General features: G+C 41.7%; 1 protein-coding gene across 1 annotated transcript in view; it reads left to right on the top strand.

The window, feature by feature from the left end:
• The window catches only part of LOC128686844 (arylsulfatase B), a 150,338-nt gene that overhangs the window by 80,855 nt on the left and 55,567 nt on the right, over nucleotides 1-13,916 (top strand). Inside the window, exon 7 of the mRNA XM_053773982.2 lies at nucleotides 4,758-4,923. Coding sequence (XP_053629957.1) covers nucleotides 4,758-4,923 — 166 coding nt within the window. The remainder of the gene's footprint in view (nucleotides 1-4,757; nucleotides 4,924-13,916) is intronic.

Raw genomic sequence — 13,916 nt, 5'->3', positions numbered from 1 at the left:
GAAAGTGTATTAGCTAAGGGAGGAGGAAGTTCGGGTGAAATATAAGCAACTATTGGCAGAAAGGTGGGCTGGTGCAGGTATGAGTAGTGGGGGAGTTGAAGAGGGTTGGAATAGTTTTAAAAATGGAGCATTAGAATGTGGGGCAGATGTTTGTGGTTATAGGAGGGTGGGTGCAGGAGGAAAGAGGAGAGATTGGTGGAATAATGAAGTAAAGGGTGTGATGAAAGAGAAAAAGTTAGCTTATGAGAGGTTTTTACAAAGCAGAAGTGTTATAAAAGGAGTAGAGTATATGGAGAGTAAAAGAAAGGTGAAGAGAGTGGTGAGAGAGTGCAAAAGGCGAGCAGATGATAGAGTGTTAGAGGTAATGTCAAGAAATTTTAATGAAAAAAAAAGAAAATTTTTTGGAGTGAGTTAAGCCAATTAAGAAAGCCTAGAGAACGAACGGATTTGTCAGTTAAAAACAGAGTAGGGAAGTTAGTAGATCGGGAGATGGAGGTATTGGGTAGATGGCGAGAATACGTTGAGGAACTTTTAAATGTCGACAAAGGAAGGGAGGCGGTAATTTCATGCACTGGCCAGGAAGGTATACCATCTTTTAGGAGTGAAGAAGAACAGGATGTTAGTGTGGGGAAGGTGCGTGAGGCATTACATAGAATGAAAAGGGGTGGTAAAGCAGCTGGAACTGATGGGATCATGACAGAAATGTTAAAAGCAGGGGGGGATATAGTTCTGGAGTGGTTTGTATTTTTGTTTAATAAATGTATGAAAGAGGGGAAGGTACCTAGGGATTGGCGGAGAGCATGAATAGTTCCTTTATAAATAACAAAAAGGCACAATACCGTGACTGGAACGATGCACAAATAACCCGCACATAAAAGAGAGAAGCTTACGACGACGTTTCGGTCCGACTTGGACCATTGACAAAGTCACTTTGTCAATGGTCCAAGTCGGACCGAAACGTCGTCGTAAGCTTCTATCTTTTATGTGCGGGTTATTTGTGTATAGTTCCTTTATATAAAGGGAAGGGGGACAAAAGAGATTGTAAAAATTATAGAGGAATAAGTTTACTGAGTATACCAGGAAAAGTGTACGGTAGAGTTATTATTGAAAGAATTAGAGGTAAGACAGAATGTAGGATTGCGGATGAGCAAGGAGGTTTCAGAGTGGGTAGGGGATGTGTAGATCAAGTGTTTACATTGAAGTTTATATATGAACAGTATATAGATAAAGGTAGGGAAGTTTTTATTGCATTTATGGATTTAGAAAAGGCATATGATAGAGTGGATAGGAGAGCAATGTGGCAGATGTTGCAAGTATATGGAAAAGGTAGTAAGTTACTAAATGCTGTAAAGAGTTTTTATGAGGATAGTGAGGCTCAGGTTAGGGTGTGTAGAAGAGAGGGAGAATACTTCCCGGTAAAAGTAGGTCTTAGTCAGGGATGTGTAATGTCACCATGGTTGTTTAATATAATTATAGATGGGGTTGTAAAAGAAGTAAATACTATTTTGCTCGGACGAGGGGTGGGATTAAATTATGGGGAATCAAATACAAAATGGGAATTGACACAGTTACTTTATGCAGATAATACTGTGCTTATGGGATATTCTAAAGAAAAATTGCAAAGGTTAGTGGATGAGTTTGGGAGTGTGTGTAAAGGTAGAAAGTTGAAAGTGGACATAGAAAAGAGTAACGTGATGAGGGTATCAAATGATTTAGATAAAGAAAAATTGGATATCATATTGGAGATCAGGAATATGGAAGAAGTGAATGTTTTCAGATATTTGGGAGTTGATGTGTCAGCAGATGGATTTATGAAGGATGAGGTTAATCATAAAATTGATGAAGGAAAAATGGTGAGTGGTGCATTGAGGTATATGTGGAGACAAAGAACATTATCTATGGAGGCAAAGAAGGGAATGTATGAAAGTATAGTGGTACCAGCACTGTTATATGGGTGTGAAGCTTGGGTGGTAAATGCAGCAGCGAGGAGGTGGTTTGAGGCAGTGAAGATGTCCTGTCTAAGAGTAATGTGTGGTGTAAATATGATGCAGAAAATTCGAAGTGTGGAAATTAGAAGAAGGTGTGGAGTTAATAAAAATATTAGAGGGCCGAAGAGGGGTTGTTGAGGTGGTTTCATCATTTAGAGAGAATGGATCAAAGTAGAATAACGTGGAAAGCGTATAAATCTATAGGGAAAGGAAGGCAGGGTAGGGGTCGTCCTTGAAAGGGTTGGAGGGAGGGGGTAAAGGAGGTTTTGTGGGCGAGGGGCTTGGAATTCCAGCAAGTGTAGGTGAGCGTGTTAGATAGGAGTGAACGGAGACGAATGGTTTTTGGGACCTGACGATCTGTTGGAGTGTGAGCAGGGTAATATTTAGTGAAGGGATTCAGGGAAACTAGTTATTTTCATATAGCAGGACTTGAGTCCTGGAAATGGGAAGTACAATGCCTGCACTCTAAAGGAGGGGTTTGGGATATTGGCAGTTTGGAAGGATATGTTGTGTATCTTTATACGTATATGCTTCTAAACTGTTGTGTTCTGAGCACCTCTGCAAAAACAGTGATTATGTGTGAGTGAGGTGTTGAATGATGATGAAAGTATTTTCTTTTTGGGTCACCCTGCCTCGGTGGGAGACGGCCGGCTTGTTAAAGATATATATATATATATATATATATATATATATATATATATATATATATATATATATATATATATATATATATATATATATATATATGTATATATATATATATATATATCTGTGTATGTATGTGTGTGTACTCACCTAGTTGAGGTTGCAGGGGTCGATCCCAAGCTCCTGGCCCCGCCTCTTCACTGGTCACTGGTTTGTGTGTGTGTGTGTGTGTGTATGTGTGTGTGTGTGTGTGTGTGTGTGTGTGTGTAAGTGTGTGTTTGTGTGCCAGTGTGTATATATACTTAAGTGTTGCGCTGTTTGATCATAAGTGAACTTTTATCGTACTTAACTACTTTTAGGAAGAGAAACTGTAGTGGTCCTCATCGACGTTTTTAATATCAGTGTCTGCACATCTGTTTTTAATGACTTAAGTAAAATCTACGCAAATCTGAATTATCATGAAATTATTATGAACGGAAGCCAATATAATTTTGTTTTAATTTTGATAAGACTGGAACATTTTTACATAAAAAATTATGCTTGTGGATTTTGTAACAAATTGTATATCTTGTAAATGCTTTTGGGACGTAAAACATTTTCAGATTTTTATTTATGTAAAATGTTTATTTAGGGTTATGTCTGCAATGCATGTAAATTTATTCATTATTAAATTATAGCTATGGGTTAGCATGCCTAGCATGAGCCAGTAGGCCTACGGCCCCTTGTCTTACTGTTTATTTCTTCACTTAATCTTCACGTCCATTCTTCTTGTTTACTGCATCACTCACTCTTCAGGTCCATTCTTCTTGTTTACTGCATTACTCACTCTTCAGGTCCATTCTTCTTGTTTACTGCATTACTCACTCTTCAGGTCCATTCTTCTTGTTTACTGCATTACTCACTCTTCAGGTCCATTCTTCTTGTTTACTGCATTACTCACTCTTCAGGTCCATTCTTCTTGTTTACTGCATTACTCACTCTTCAGGTCCATTCTTCTTGTTTACTGCATCACTCACTCTTCAGGTCCATTCTTCTTGTTTACTGCATCACTCACTCTTCACTTCCATTCTTCTTGTTTACTGCATCACTCACTCTTCAGGTCCATTCTTCTTGTTTACTGCATCACTCACTCTTCAGGTCCATTCTTCTTGTTTACTGCATCACTCACTCTTCAGGTCCATTCTTCTTGTTTACTGCATCACTCACTCTTCAGGTCCATTCTTCTTGTTTACTGCATCACTCACTCTTCAGGTCCATTCTTCTTGTTTACTGCATCACTCACTCTTCAGGTCCATTCTTCTTGTTTACTGCATTACTCACTCTTCAGGTCCATTCTTCTTGTTTACTGCATCACTCACTCTTCAGGTCCATTCTTCTTGTTTACTGCATCACTCACTCTTCACTTCCATTCTTCTTGTTTACTGCATCACTCACTCTTCAGGTCCATTCTTCTTGTTTACTGCATCACTCACTCTTCAGGTCCATTCTTCTTGTTTACTGCATCACTCACTCTTCAGGTCCATTCTTCTTGTTTACTGCATCACTCACTCTTCAGGTCCATTCTTCTTGTTTACTGCATCACTCACTCTTCAGGTCCATTCTTCTTGTTTACTGCATCACTCACTCTTCAGGTCCATTCTTCTTGTTTACTGCATCACTCACTCTTCAGGTCCATTCTTCTTGTTTACTGCATCACTCACTCTTCACGTCCATTCTTCTTGTTTACTGCATCACTCACTCTTCACGTCCATTCTTCTTGTTTACTGCATTACTCACTCTCCAGGTCCAGTATTGTTATTTAAAAGGACACAAGTACAACTAATGTGGGATTTCATTGTGGCAACGTTTCGCTCTCCAGGAGCTTTGTCAAGCTGTTACAATAAAATGTCGTAATAGTTTCACATGTGTCCTTTTACCTAACATATTGTCGGTAATTCTACCAACATTGTTACGTCCAGTTTTCTCACTTATTTCACGTGTAAGTCGTTCATTCATTATAGATTTAATTTTCACGTTCAAGCGTATATTTAATTTTATGCACTCACTCTTGACTCTCATTCTTCAGACGTACTGTTTACACTTACTCCCCCGGTGTTTAGTTTAACAGTTAAATTTCTTTTCCAGTATCTGTTTGCATCCTACGTGGAGAAACTGTTGTCGTCTCGGGATCCTGAGGAGCCCATGTTCCTCTACCTGCCCTTCCAGAGCGTCCATAGCCCCAATGAGGTTCCTCAAAATTATACCCAACCATACAGCCACATCCAAGATGAACATCGCCGGGTTAAACTTGGTGAGATCATAAATCATGTTATAGTTTTTACCCATTGCGTTTGTGGACTTGTTCGGTAGGTGACAGTGGACATGTGTTTAATAAGTGGGAGAGAAAGTTAGTGTTACTGGAAGGAACACACTACACTGGCCTGGCTGGCACAGCTCTCGCTTCACACACGCAGGGCCCGGGTTCGATTCTCGGAGAGGTAGAAACATTTCGACGCGTTTCCTTACACTTGTTGTCTTGCTCACCTGGCAGCAAATAGGCACCTGGGTGTTAGTCGACTGGTGTGGGTCGCATCCTGGGGGACAAGATTAAGGACCCCAATGGAAATAAGACAGACAGTCCTCGATGAAACACTGACTTTCTTTGGTTATCCTGGATGGCTAACTCTCCGGGGTTAAAAATCCGAACGAAATCTTATCTTATTTTACACTATTTTTTCTTATAATTTTGGAATTGATCTTCATAGTATTTGTCAAATTAACATATTTTATTATTCTTTTTGTCTTCTTAAAATTGGTAAATTAGACACATGTGCAACTCTTGGGTATCTTTATTGAGGAAACGTTTCGCCACACAGTGGCTTCATCAGTCCATACAAAGGAGAATGGTGAAGAACAGGAGGAGTTTGAGGTAATCAGTCCCTCAACCTGGAGTCGATGTAATCAGTGAATCAATCTTGAAAAAAATGCAGCGTATGTTGTTGTTGTTCAAGATTCGCGGGTATTCTCCCGGCCCGGCACTGCTGCCTGTCTAGGGAGTGTCTGAGACCTAAGTCTTCCATGGGAGGAGGCACAAGTACCCCCTCATCTTGTGAGCTACAAGCTCGAGCTCAGGCACCAACACTGCCCTAGAAGGGCTGGGCATGGTGTCGATTGTACCCCTCATCTTCGGGACCAACTGTCCCCAGGCCTAGCCACATTCCCCGCCCTCACGGAGCTCGTAGGGAGAAGCTAGGCCTCTCTGGTCTGCCATCCCCGTCCCAAGGGGGCTAATGGGAATGATAGTCTTGTGAGCTGAAAGCTCTGGCTCAGGCACCTACCCTGCCCTAGAAAGGCTGGGCATGGTATCGATGACACCAATACAACATATGTGAGAAGTGGCTTACATACTGTAGACAATATGAAAGTTAAGACACATGTGCAACATCTGGATATCTTTATTGTAGACGTTTCGCCTTCCAGTGGCTTTATCAATACAAATTCTTGGACATAATAGGAAGACAGTAGAACTATATACAAAAGATGAGGTAATCAGTCCCTCAGCCTTGGAGTTAGTGTTCACAGCATCGTGGTGGAGGAGAATACTGTAGACAGGTGAGGTACAGCAGTCGTAGATGGTATCACATTTGACAAATGTAAATGTGGAAGTAGGTCATGCTTAAAGGTTAGCCAAGTGAAGAATTCCCTGTATTAAGATCCCAAGATATTGCTGTGTCTGACAGCAATATAAATATTTGGTTCAGAGAACCAACAAGTTGATTTAATTTATCAACTTGTCGATTCTCTGAACCATTTAAATTCACTCCTTAAAACTGTTGAAAATGTCACTGAGAATATTACTGAAGTACCTTATGCGATGTGTTAATTTTACACAAATAAGTAAATACATCGATTTATCAAGAAAATACAGCTTGAATAAAAAAATTTAAGTATAATAATTGTGCGTGTAAGGATCTCTTTAAAGTGCTTCAAAATTACTTTTAAAAGTGTGTCGTAAGAATCTTCTAAAAGAGCGTAATTTTTTTTAGGAAAAGTTCAGAATATGACTAAATGAAGTGTGAAGTTAAAAACAAGAGAGGTGATTTAAAGTCAATAATTACTGAATAGTGAATAATGAAGAAAGAAGTCTGGTAATATTAATAACATCTAACGTTAAGCTAATATCAACAAAGACAGGTATTAAAGACAATAATTACAGACAATAATTAAAAACAATTATTAAAGACAATAATTAAAGACAATAATTAAATACAGGTATTAAAGACAATAACTAAATACAGGTATTAAAGACAATTAAAGACAATAATTAAATACAGGTAATTAAGACAAAAATTAAAAACAATTAAAGACAATAATTAAATACAGATACTAAAGACAAAAATTAAAGACAATAATTAAATACACGTATTAAAGACAATAATTAAATACAGGTATTAAAGACAATAATTAAAGACAATAATTAAATACAGGTATTAAAGACAATAATTAAAGACAATAATTAAAGACAGGTATTAAAACAATAATTAAATACAGGTATTAAAGACAATAATTAAATACAGGTATTAAACACAATAATTAAAGACAATAATTAAATACAGGTATTAAAGACAATAATTAAAGACAATAATTAAAGACAGGTATTAAAAACAATAATTAAATACAGGTATTAAAGACAATAATTAAAGACAGGTATTAAAGACAATAATTAAATACAGGTATTAAAGACAATAATTAAAACCAATAATTAAAAACAATAATTAAAGACAATAATTAAATACAGGTATTAAAGACAATAATTAAAAACAATAATTAAAGACAATAATTAAATACAGGTATTAAAGACAATAATTAAAGACAATAATTAAATACAGGTAATTAAGACAAAAATTAAAAACAATTAAAGACAATAATTAAATACAGATATTAAAGACAAAAATTAAAGACAATAATTAAATACAGGTATTAAAGACAATAATTAAATACAGGTATTAAAGACAATAATTAAATACAGGTATTAAAGACAATAATTAGAGACAATAATTAAATACAGGTATTAAAGACAATAATTAAAGACAATAATTAAAGACAGGTATTAAAAAATATAATTAAATACAGGTATTAAAGACAATAATTAAAACCAATAATTAAAAACAATAATTAAGGACAATAATTAAATACAGGTATTAAAGACAATAATTAAAGACAATAATTAAAGACAGGTATTAAAGACAATAATTAGATACAGGTATTAAAGACAATAATTAAAACCAATAATTAAAAACAATAATTAAAGACAATAATTAAATACAGGTATTAAAGACAATAATTAAAAACAATAATTAAAGACAATAATTAAATACAGGTATTAAAGACAATAATTAAAGACAATAATTAAAGACAATAATTAAATACAGGTAATTAAGACAATAATTAAAACAATAATTAAAGACAATAATTAAATACAGGTATTAAAGACAATAATTAAAGACAATTAAATACAGGTATTAAAGACAATAATTAAAGACAATAATTAAATACAGGTATTAAATACAATAATTAAAGACAGGTATTAAAGACAATAATTAAATACAGGTATTAAAGACAATAATTAAAACCAATAATTAAAAACAATAATTAAAGACAATAATTAAATACAGGTATTAAAGACAATAATTAAAAACAATAATTAAAGACAATAATTAAATACAGGTATTAAAGACAATAATTAAAGACAATAATTAAAGACAATAATTAAATACAGGTAATTAAGACAATAATTAAAACAATAATTAAAGAAAATAATTAAATACAGGTATTAAAGACAATAATTAAAGACAATAATTAAATACAGGTATTAAAGACAATAAAGACAATAATTAATTACAGGTATTAAAGACAATAATTAAAGACAATAATTAAATACAGGTATTAAAGACAATAATTAAAGACAATAATTAAAAACAGGTATTAAAGACAATAATTAAAGACAATAATTAAATACAGGTATTAAAGACAATAATTAAAGACAATAATTAAATACAGGTATTAAAGACAATAATTAAAGACAATAATTAAATACAGGTATTAAAGACAATAATTAAAGACAATAATTAAATACAGGTATTAAAGACAATAATTAAAGACAATAATTAAATACAGGTATTAAAGACAATAATTAAAGACAATAATTAAATACAGGTATTAAAGACAATAATTAAAGACAATAATTAAATACAGGTATTAAAGACAATAATTAAAGACAATAATTAAATACAGGTATTAAAGACAATAATTAAAGACAATAATTAAATACAGGTATTAAAGACAATAATTAAAGACAATAATGCAGGTACAAACGAAGAAATTAAAATGTTTAGAAGAGTCCAGTTAGTTAACATATATTGCCATAATAAATGAAGAAAATGGTAAATAAAGATGAATCTACCTCTACTAGACTCCATACCCATCCTGTGGGTGGTAGCTACCCCATACCCATCCTGTGGGTGGTAGTTACTCCATACCCATCCTGTGGGTGGTAGTTACTCCATACCCATCCTGTGGGTGGTAGCTACCCCATACCCATCCTGTGGGTGGTAGCTACCCCATACCCATCCTGGGGTGGTAGTTACTCCATACCCATCCTGTGGGTGGTAGCTACCCCATACCCATCCTGTGGGTGGTAGCTACCCCATACCCATCCTGTGGGTGGTAGTTACTCCATACCCATCCTGTGGGTGGTAGCTACCCCATACCCATCCTGTGGGTGGTAGCTACCCCATACCCATCCTGTGGGTGGTAGTTACTCCACACCCATCCTGTGGGTGGTAGCTACTTCATACCCATCCTGTGGGTGGTAGTTACTCCATACCCATCCTGTGGGTGGTAGCTACCCCATACCCATATTGTGGGTGGTAGTTACTCCATACCCATCCTGTGGGTGGTAGCTACCCCATACCCATCCTGTGGGTGGTAGTTACTCCACACCCATCCTGTGGGTGGTAGCTACTCCATACCCATCCTGTGGGTGGTAGTTACTCCATACCCATCCTGTGGGTGGTAGCTACCCCATACCCATCCTGTGGGTGGTAGCTACCCCATACCCATCCTGTGGGTGGTAGTTACTCCATACCCATCCTGTGGGTGGTAACTACCCCATACCCATCCTGTGGGTGGTAGCTACCCCATACCCATCCTGTGGGTGGTAGTTACTCCATACCCATCCTGTGGGTGGTAGCTACCCCATACCCATCCTGTGGGTGGTAGTTACTCCATACCCATCCTGTGGGTGGTACCTACCCCATACCCATCCTGTGGGTGGTAGCTACCCCATACCCATCCTGTGGGTGGTAGTTACTCCATACCCATCCTGTGGGTGGTAGCTACCCCATACCCATCCTGTGGGTGGTAGTTACTCCATACCCATCCTGTGGGTGGTAGCTACCCCATACCCATCCTGTGGGTGGCATCTACCCCATACCCATCCTGTGGGTGGTAGCTACCCCATACCCATCCTGTGGGTGGTAGTTACTCCATACCCATCCTGTGGGTGGTAGCTACCCCATACCCATCTTGTGGGTGGTAGTTACTCCACACCCATCCTGTGGGTGGTAGCTACTCCATACCCATCCTGTGGGTGGTAGTTACTCCATACCCATCCTGTGGGTGGTAGCTACCCCATACCCATCCTGTGGGTGGTAGTTACTCCATACCCATCCTGTGGGTGGTAGCTACCCCATACCCATCCTGTGGGTGGTAGTTACTCCACACCCATCCTGTGGGTGGTAGCTACTCCATACCCATCCTGTGGGTGGTAGTTACTCCATACCCATCCTGTGGGTGGTAGCTACCCCATACCCATCCTGTGGGTGGTAGCTACCCCATACCCATCCTGTGGGTGGTAGTTACACCATACCCATCCTGTGGGTTGTAGCTACCCCATACCCATCCTGTGGGTGGTAGTTACTCCACACCCATCCTGTGGGTGGTAGCTACTCCATACCCATCCTGTGGGTGGTAGTTACTCCATACCCATCCTGTTGGTGGTAGCTACCCCATACCCATCCTGTGGGTGGTAGCTACCCCATACCCATCCTGTGGGTGGTAGTTACTCCATACCCATCCTGTGGGTGGTAGCTACCCCATACCCATCCTGTGGGTGGTAGTTACTCCATACCCATCCTGTGGGTGGTAGCTACTCCATACCCATCCTGTGGGTGGTAGTTACTCCATACCCATCCTGTGGGTGGTAGTTACTCCATACCCATCCTGTGGGTGGTAGTTACTCCATACCCATCCTGTGGGTGGTAGTTACTCCATACCCATCCTGTGGGTGGTAGTTACTCCATACCCATCCTGTGGGTGGTAGTTACTCCATACCCATCCTGTGGGTGGTAGTCACCCCATACCCATCCTGTGGGCGGTAGCTACCCCATACCCATCCTGCGGGCGGTAGCTACCCCATACCCATCCTGTGGGCGGTAGCTACCCCATACCCATCCTGTGGGTGGTAGTTACCCCATACCCATCCTGTGGGTGGTAGCTACCCCATACCCATCCTGTGGGTGGTAGTTACTCCATACCCATCCTGTGGGTGGTAGCTACTCCATACCCATCCTGTGGGTGGTAGTTACTCCATACCCATCCTGTGGGTGGTACTTACTCCATACCCATCCTGTGGGTGGTAGTTACTCCATACCCATCCTGTGGGTGGTAGTTACTCCATACCCATCCTGTGGGTGGTAGTTACTCCATACCCATCCTGTGGGTGGTAGTTACTCCATACCCATCCTGTGGGTGGTAGTCACCCCATACCCATCCTGTGGGCGGTAGCTACCCCATACCCATCCTGTGGGCGGTAGCTACCCCATACCCATCCTGAGGGCGGTAGCTACCCCATACCCATCCTGTGGGTGGTAGTTACTCCATACCCATCCTGTGGGTGGTAGTCACTCCATACCCATCCTGTGGGTGGTAGTCACTCCATACCCATCCTGTGGGTGGTAGTCACTCCATACCCATCCTGTGGGTGGTAGTCACTCCATACCCATCCTGTGGGCGGTAGCTACCCCATACCCATCCTGTGGGTGGTAGTTACTCCACTCCTGTGGGTGATAGTCCATCCTGTGGGTGGTAGTCACTCCATACCCATCCTGTGGGTGGTAGTCACTCCATACCCATCCTGTGGGCGGTAGTTACCCCATACCCATCCTGTGGGTGGTAGTTACCCCATACCCATCCTGTGGGTGGTAGTTACCCCATACCCATCCTGTGGGCGGTAGTCACCCCATACCCATCCTGTGGGTGGTAGTCACTCTATATCCATCCTGTGGGTGGTAGTCACTCCATACCCATCCTGTGGGTGGTAGTCACTCCATACCCATCCTGTGGGTGGTAGTTACCCCATACCCATCCTGTGGGTGGTAGTCACTCCATACCCATCCTGTGGGTGGTAGTCACTTCATACCCATCCTGTGGGTTGTAGTCACTCCATACCCATCCTGTGGGTGGTAGTCACTCCATACCCAACCTGTGGGTGGTAGTTACCCCATACTCATCCTGTGGGTGGTAGTCACTCCATACCCATCCTGTGGGTGGTAGTCACTCCATACCCATCCTGTGGGCGGTAGTTACCCCATACCCATCCTGTGGGTGGTAGTTACCCCATACCCATCCTGTGGGCGGTAGTCACCCCATACCCATCCTGTGGGCGGTAGTCACCCCATACCCATCCTGTGGGCGGTAGTCACCCCATACCCATCCTGTGGGCGGTAGTCACCCCATACCCATCCTGTGGGTGGTAGTCACCCCATACCCATCCTGTGGGCGGTAGTCACCCCATACCCATCCTGTGGGCGGTAGTCACCCCATACCCATCCTGTGGGCGGTAGTCACCCCATACCCATCCTGTGGGCTGTAGTCACTCCATACCCATCCTGTGGGCGGTAGTCACCCCATACCCATCCTGTGGGCGGAAGTCACTCCATACCCATCCTGTGGGCGGTAGTCACCCCATACCCATCCTGTGGGCGGTGGTCACTCCATACCCATCCTGTGGGCGGTAGTCACTCCATACCCATCCTGTGGGCGGTAGTTACCCCATACAAATCCTGTGGGTGGTAGTTACCCCATACAAATCCTGTGGGTGGTAGTTACCCCATACAAATCCTGTGGGTGGTAGTTACCCCATACAAATCCTGTGGGTGGTAGTTACCCCATACAAATCCTGTGGGTGGTAGTTACCCCATACAAATCCTGTGGGTGTTAGTTACCCCATACAAATCCTGTGGGTGGTAGTTACCCCATACAAATCCTGTGGGTGGTAGTTACTCCATACCCATCCTTTGGGCGGTAGTCACCCCATACCCATCCTGTGGGCGGTAGTCACCCCACACCCATCCTGTGGGCGGTAGTCACCCCACACCCATCCTGTGGGTGGTAGTCGCCCCATACACATCCTGTGGGCGGTAGTCACCCCATACCCTTCTTGTGGGTGGTAGTCACCCCATACCCATCCTGCATGCGGTAATCACCTCATACACATCCTGTGGGCGGTAGTCACCTCATACCCATCCTGTGCGCGGTAGTCACCAATACCCATCCTGTGGGTGGTAGTCACCCCATACCCATCCTGTGGGCGGTAGTCACTCCATACCCATCCTGTGGGTGGTAGTCACCCCATACCCATCCTGTGGGCGGTAGTCACCCCATACCCATCCTGTGGGTGGTAGTCACACCATACCCATCTTGTGGGTGGTAGTCACCCCATACCCATCCTGTGGGTGGTACTCACCCCATACCCATCCTGTGGGTGGTAGTCACCCCATACCCATCCTGTGGGTGGTAGTCACTCCATACCCATCCTAATGGTGGTAGTAACCCCATACCCATCCTGTGGGTGGTAGTCACTCCATACTCATCCTGTGGGTGGTAGTCACCCTATTCCCATCCTGTGGGTGGTAGTCACTCTATACCCACCCTGTGAGTGGTAGTCACTCCATACCCATCCTGTGGGTGGTAGTCACCCCGTACCCATCCTGTGGGCGGTAGTCACCCCATACCCATCCTGTGGGTGGTAGTCACTCGATACCCATCCTGTGGGTGGTAGCCACTCCATACCCATCCTGTGGGTGGTAGTCACTCCATACCCATCCTGTGGGTGGTAGTCACTCCATACCCATACTGTGGGTGGTAGTCACTCCATACCCATCCTGTGGGTGGTAGTCACCCCATACCCATCCTGTGGGTGGTAGTCACTCAATACCCATCCTGTGGGTGGTAGTCCCCCAT

This window comes from Cherax quadricarinatus, chromosome 7 (assembly GCF_038502225.1).
Source record: "Cherax quadricarinatus isolate ZL_2023a chromosome 7, ASM3850222v1, whole genome shotgun sequence".
Classification (NCBI taxonomy): Eukaryota; Metazoa; Arthropoda; class Malacostraca; order Decapoda; family Parastacidae; genus Cherax; species Cherax quadricarinatus.
The sequence above is the reverse complement of the archived record's forward strand: the minus strand, read 5'-3'. Positions and strand labels throughout refer to the sequence as shown.